We start from the raw sequence: 6,739 nt of genomic DNA on the forward strand, positions 1-6,739 counted from the left end.
GGATCATGAGAACCTCGCTTTCATTTCAAATTTCCTAATTAAAACCGTCCCGTTGCAATTACGCGGCGCCCGTTCCTCGGTCAGCCAATTACCGAAGCGTAATCCCCCCCTCTCGCACGGCGGCTCTCCGGAATCGCCGGCTGGACACGCGCGCACGGCACAGGAGCTTTAGCCAAGCACGCGTTCTCGTTCCCTCCCGAAGACCGCGCTGAGCTCCGTGCAGCGCATCCGCCTTCTTACGTCGCCGCAACTTTTATTTTTGACCACGAGACGCTGAAGAACTCGCTGTTGCTGCCGGCATCCTGCAAACGCACATGATTCAGAACATGAAATACCAGGGGTAAGTGTACTGTGTACTGTGACCACACCGGATACTAGGCCAGATGGACAATGGGGAAGGGGTGGGAGGGGTGTGCTTGGAGTTTCAGATACACAAAGACTGGCTGATTTGTAACAGAGCTCTATGCTTTATCTAAATCTTCAGCTAAAAATATCCTAATTGAAGTGTGGTTAGTCAGAATATATCGACTGTCCTGTCATTCTGTGTACCTGCTGAAAACATGTGCAAGAGGGGCTCAGTGATGGGGGGGGGGGGCAGGGTCCAGGGCCCAGGCCATGCTGACGGGCTATAAGAAGCATCTCACTGTTATTATTTACTATGGATCCGATCCTGACGCAGGGAACTTACAGAAGAAAGGAAGGAAGGAAGGAAGGAAGTACGCGGGGGCTCGTGTGCATCCAAGAAAAAAATCCCTCCGGCTGAAACTGCGTATGCTGGCATATTTATTGTACCTCTTCACGTGAGCAAAGACAGTAGTTAGTTACATGATAGATGGTTATATGTATGTGTAAGGTCTCGAGCCAGAACTTCTGTAACTCGGAATTCATAGGTTCAGTTATTATTTTCAGTGCACCCCAAGCATGTTGCCAGCTTCAGTCACCCAAACCAGGAAGCTCGTAGGGGAAAAAGCACCGGGTTTGTGTGGAAATTTGCGTGCATCTCAGACCAGTGATGGACCCCTATGGACACTGGGAATGGCAGTGTGATGCGCCGGGGAACTGAGGAAGTGGCTTCACTGCGTGGCTTTCTGAGCCGCCATCTTTCACTGGCAGCAAAGCGCCTGGGGTTGGCCGCCTCGTCGACGGGTACGCGTGCGCACGGTCGTTTCGCGATAGGCGGCGAAGATGAGGCGGGCGACCGGGCTCCGGTCCAGCAAACGGACTGCCGCGATACCGCGCGCGGTAAAAATGCGCCTTTCCTCAATTAAAACGAAAAATCCGGTGGAAGCATGTGAGTAATGTGGGTAATGGTGCAGTATGATCACTTCTGGAGAAGGCCACAGCGGTTGTGTAGCCATGGAGAAGGAAATGGAATTCTGACTCCTGAAGAACGACGGCAAAAATGTTTGTCTTTGCTTGTGTATCAAAGTCATCACGGATCAAGTCATGTGTTCCCATTTCCTATTGGTTGAACTTTAGGGAATCGTTGCATAAATGCAAGAATGCACATGAATATGTAATATGAAGTAAATGTCTAGAGACCTCCTGGAGCCAGATAGGTCCAATATCAAACATCACCAGCAGACGGCGATTCGAGAGAGTTTAAAAATGTCACCTTTCGTCTAAAAAAAATGTTCCTGGCATTTTCTTAAGAATTTAATTCCCTTAATAGAAATTGTAGCAAAACGGGCTATCCGTAGGCCCGAACGCAGAAATCTACTGGCGCTGACAACTTAATGCGATCCATTTATATCACATCATTAAATCCAGACCCCAAGGACGCATTGCTTAAACTTACTTTCGGCCTTACGCTGTAACGTCCTGTTTTGTGAGTTAATGTGTACCTCCAGCGAGCGATTTTCTGTAGATTGAAAAGCAACGCGGTAAAACGTGCCTGGATTACATTCGGAGGACCTCCGTGCCTTCGTTGACTGTGAACTGTTCAGGAGAGCTGCGTTTTTAGGCTTGTGTTGCAGACGGTCGTTAAGCCAACGGCAATCAAAAGATTGACAGGCACTGAATTTCCAATAACAACTCATTAAATATAAACTCATTAAATATAAACTCATTAAATTGCAACATGCAAGGCACGGGAACAGATATTACAGTATTCCATTCGCCTTGCAGTGAGGCTACACCCATTTTGCTACAGCTGAACCCAAGGCATGCACTTAAAATGGCTTCTTCCACCAGATTTCTGGCAGATTCCGAGAGGGGTTTGTACAGACTTTTAAAAAAAACCTTATGAGACAAAGCATTTCTCTTTGTATAAATAAAGACCAGCTTTTCCAATAGTGCAAAAAAGAAAAAAAATGCCAGCAATCTAGCAATCACCAGGTATTTCCATAACAGCCACTCTTAGCACTGACAGGCTTCTATAAACAGCGGTATCGAAGTTTGCCGTCAGGGAGCTGATTGCTCTGTTCAGGTCCGCACGCACTCCTACCTAAACAGATACAGCAGAAGCTCTGATTTGCTTGAAAGGATTGACACTCGGAGTACTAATCAGGCGACGTTTCCAGAAATACAAGACGCGCCCCCCCCCACCACCCTTCCGCATCTGGCTCAGGCTGACGTCCCACGCTAGCGGCCTACAGAGGACCAGTGCTTTCCGATCTTCGATTCTTGGCGGGAGTCCGTTTGCTCGACGGGAACTTTTCACACAGACCCGCTTCGGCTGAAAGCTCCACTTCTGCAGAGCACCTTTCGGCAAGAGCGCACGCCAACAGGGTCCTAATTAAACCCTGCGGGATTTCCTTCTCGCGTTTGTTTTTGGTTTCTGCCCCCCTCTCCCCCCCTTTCCGCTGGTTAAACTGAGCTGTCGCTGATAGGGCTAACATACAGGCGTTCGCCTACAAAGGAAATCTAATGAACCGACCCTCAAAGCCAGCCGGAACCCCTGGCGATGTCACGCCTCTCTCTCTCTCTCTCTCTTTCTCCTACTCTCTCTCTCCCTCTCTCTCCCTCCCTCTCTCTCTCTCTCTCTCTCAGGGCGTGAATCGGCCGTCTGATCAGAGCACTTTTTTACACGCGACCCGCGCGGCGCTATTAATCAATTAGCCTCTCTCCAGTGAGATTTAATTTGCAGGCGGACGACCAAACGGCATCGGCGTAATTAGATCCCTTTATTAGATCGGGACGACAAAGAAGATGAGCGCGGAGAAGGAGAGGAGGAAGGTTAGACGCAGCGCTCCGAGAGAGAGAGAGAGAGAGAGAGAGAGAGAGAGAGAGTCCCGGCTCGCCACGCCCCGCTCGCCCCGTCGCTCGCTGGCCCGCCCTCAGTGTTAATCGCTGTTAAATCTCCAGAAATGAGGCTTGGCGGCAGGGTTCAGGATGTGTTTACAGAATGAATGTCAATAGCGCTCCAGTGCGTGTATTAGCGCTGGAAAGCAACCCTTTCCGCGGGCCTGGGCGGGGCGAGAAGGGGCAGGGAGGGGGTGGGGGCTGGGGGGGAAGGCGTTCGGTGGCCTCGTTAATAACCTTAATGGGAATAAGACGGGCGGCGTGGTCGCATCACTGCTAATGAAGTTTTTTTGATTAAATTGCGCGCGGCGCCATGCGTCAGCACTGTGGCGGCCTGGGAGAGGACGCTAGCAGAAGGACTGCATGCGCGGAGTGTTTATGCGAGCTGCATGCTTTTATACTGCACCACATGCATAGGTGGTGAAAAGCGAAAAAAAACAGCGCAATATGAATGCATAATGCCATGTTCCGCACAGAAAGGTGTGATGGGGGAGGGGTTTGTTAAATGACTGGCAGACTATCCAATAGGCACCCTTCAGGACCACAGGTCAAGTCTCAAGTACAAACACACAAACCGCACCCACTATCGTTACAGTCTTGTGTTCCAGCTCAGCTACTGTTAAGAGGACTGCGTTGGTGCTCAATGGCCATAACCATACACATACTGCTCATAGGTAATCAAACTTAAAAGGCTTATACAAAGAACAAGGAGAACCAGCAAACACAGGGTGTTACAACTAGCTCACTACGCGCTCCATTGGGGACTAGTTCCAGAATAAAACATTATATGAATCAAGTAATTATAAACCTTTCTGTCTATTTGTAGTTTTTTTTATTGTATTTTTCTGGTTTTATTTAGGTTTTTACGTAAATAGTTTCCGTCTATTTTTAAACGACAGCGTACTATTTCTTCCTCTGTACTTTTATGATTATGTAAATCTGCGCGCTAAACGCTTGTGAAATTGTTTGTGAAATTGCTCTCTCTGCGCAGCGTGACATGAAAACCTATCAGATTTCTCCACAAGGGATAATAAAAGGCCTGCTACTCAGCGCTGAAAGGACTCTCGAAAAACATCACGATGACGCACCGAGAACCGGAAATAGGCAGAAACCGGATTCGATAAGAGTGGACCGAAGGCTGTGGAGAGCTTGTTCATCGCCTGATCCGGATGGAACACTCCACACGCGGTCTTAAGTACAGGAAGGCACATTTGTGCGTCAGACAAGAGTTCACGGCGCTAAATGATGTTAGCCACGAGCTAGTCCGTTCTACGGGTGACACTGATCCAAAGACGGCCCCGCTCCCTCCCTGAGCCGCCAGGATGATTCCACGGGCGCTGCGGGTGGCGGGGGGGCGACACTGCGGGGGAGAGGGAGTGAGCCGAAGTGAGCTGGACAGGCGGCGGGGGAGCGAGGGCGGTAGATCGCGGAGCGTTAGCGCTGATGGGCTGGTGTACGCCGTCCGCCGCGCCCGCGAGGTCTGTGGAAACAAGTCCCCTCAGCGATGAGCCCGGCGCCAGGCAACAGCGCAGCCCAATCACCAGACCCGTAACGCACGGGCTTCTTTAGTGTTGAGTTTTCACCCACGCGCAGTTCTGTGTACATTTTTGTGTGCGTCTGTGATTGTCCGTGTTCCTGTGCGTGTCAGCGTTTCCGGGCGTGTCTGTGTGTTTGTGTTTCTGTGCGTCAGTGTTTCTTTTCCTGTCTGTGTTTCCGTGTGTCTGTGTTTCCGGGCGTGTCTGTGTGTGCACGTGTTCCTGTGTTTCTGTGCGTCTCTGTGGTTCAGTGTGCGGTCGTACACGCGTGTGTTTCTGTGCGTGTCTGTGGTTCTGTGTGCGGTCGTACACGCGTGTGTTTCTGTGCGTGTCTGTGGTTCTGTGTGCGGTCGTACACGCGTGTGTTTCTGTGCGTCTCTGTGGTTCTGTGTGCGGTCGTACACGCGTGTGTTTGCGCGTGTCTGTGGTTCTGTGTGCGGTCGTACACGCGTGTGTTTCTGTGCGTCTCTGTGGTTCTGTGTGCGGTCGTACACGCGTGTGTTTGCGCGTGTCTGTGGTTCTGTGTGCGGTCGTACACGCGTGTGTTTCCGCGTCCGTGCCTGAGGCAGCGGGCCAAGCCTCCCGCCCGCACTCTTTCCCCGCGCTGTGGCGGTACGGCAGGTGTGAACGGGAGGCCCCGGCTCCTCCCGGTCGTCTTGGAGCCGCGCCTCGGCGGGAGAGAGCAGGTGTGAAACGGCGAGGCGTGGCGGCGGCGGCGGCGGCGGTGACGGTGGCAGTAGCGGCGGCGGCAGTGGCGGCGCGGGCTCACTCACGCAGCTCCTGCAGTTGATGCCAGCTGCAGGACGTGGGGCAGGCGGTGATGGTGAGCAGCGGGCAGGGGTTGCCCGCCAGCGTGTGGCACAGGGTCTGCTTCCGGAAGAAGACCACGCGAGGGTCCACCGCCTCCTCCAGCATCTGCAGATGGGTCTGAGACGGGGGGCAGGCCTGTTAGACTGAGGGACTGAGACACCCCACGTGAATGCACAAGCACACACGCCAATGCGCTCATATGTATGTGCAGTATGTACTCACACACACACCAATGTGCTAATATGTATGTACAGTATGTGTTCACGAACACACACACACACCAATGTGCTAATATGTACCTGGAGGGCAGAGTAGGTGTAGGGGTAGTGGTAGGCCAGGTAGCACACATCCTCGCTGTGCGGGAAGGTCACGGTGAAGGTCAGAGTGTAGAAGGCCGGGCCTTTCGAACCTCTGCTGGGGCAGAAATGGTTTCTGCGGGGTAAAAACAGAATGGCAAATGGAGTTCCCGGGTTTCAGTCACAAGGGAAGTGGCATTTCTGTAAGCAGCGCGTGTGAGAAGCCTGAGTGTTGTGCCGGAAGGCTCCGGGGCGAGCCCGGGCTTGTCCTCTCACCGGTAGTAGCAGATCTCTGAGCCGGCTCTGACCCAGTGGGGCCGCCCCTCCAACGCCTCCCGCACAGAGTACAGGACCGGCTGCATCCCTGACATCAGGAGAACCTCTGTGAGACCCACTGCTCCTCACCCACACACTCACCTGCAGACCCTCACCCACACACTCACCTGCAGCTCCTCTTCATCACGCCTAGAGCTCCTCACCCACACACTCACCTGCAGACCCTCACCCACACACTCACCTGCAGCTCCTCTTCATCACGCCTAGAGCTCCTCACCCACACACTCACCTGCAGCTCCTCTTCATCACGCCCAGTGCTCCTCACCCACACACTCACCTGCAGCTCCTCTTCATCACACCCAGAGCTCCTCACCCACACACACTCAGCTCCTCTTCATCACACCCACTGCGCCTCACCCACACACTCACCTGCAGACCCTCACCCACACACTCACCTGCAGCTCCTCTTCATCACGCCTAGTGCTCCTCACCCACACACTCACCTGTAGCTCCTCTTCATCACGCCCAGAGCTCCTCACCCACACACACTCAGCTCCTCTTCATCACACCCACTGCTCC

The 6,739-nt window shown here is 52.9% G+C and overlaps 1 protein-coding gene across 3 annotated transcripts in view; it reads right to left on the reverse strand.

The window, feature by feature from the left end:
* Positions 1–6,739, reverse strand: part of LOC118215535 (cytosolic carboxypeptidase 4-like) — a 156,886-nt gene that overhangs the window by 70,132 nt on the left and 80,015 nt on the right. For all 3 annotated transcript variants that reach the window (XM_035396431.1, XM_035396430.1, XM_035396429.1), the window contains 3 exons: positions 6,161–6,248; positions 5,888–6,020; positions 5,552–5,705 (listed from right to left, as the gene is read on the reverse strand). In XM_035396431.1, coding sequence (XP_035252322.1) covers positions 5,552–5,705; positions 5,888–6,020; positions 6,161–6,248 — 375 coding nt within the window. The remainder of the gene's footprint in view (positions 1–5,551; positions 5,706–5,887; positions 6,021–6,160; positions 6,249–6,739) is intronic.

The sequence above is a fragment of the Anguilla anguilla genome, chromosome 16, assembly GCF_013347855.1.
Source record: "Anguilla anguilla isolate fAngAng1 chromosome 16, fAngAng1.pri, whole genome shotgun sequence".
Classification (NCBI taxonomy): domain Eukaryota; kingdom Metazoa; phylum Chordata; class Actinopteri; order Anguilliformes; family Anguillidae; genus Anguilla; species Anguilla anguilla.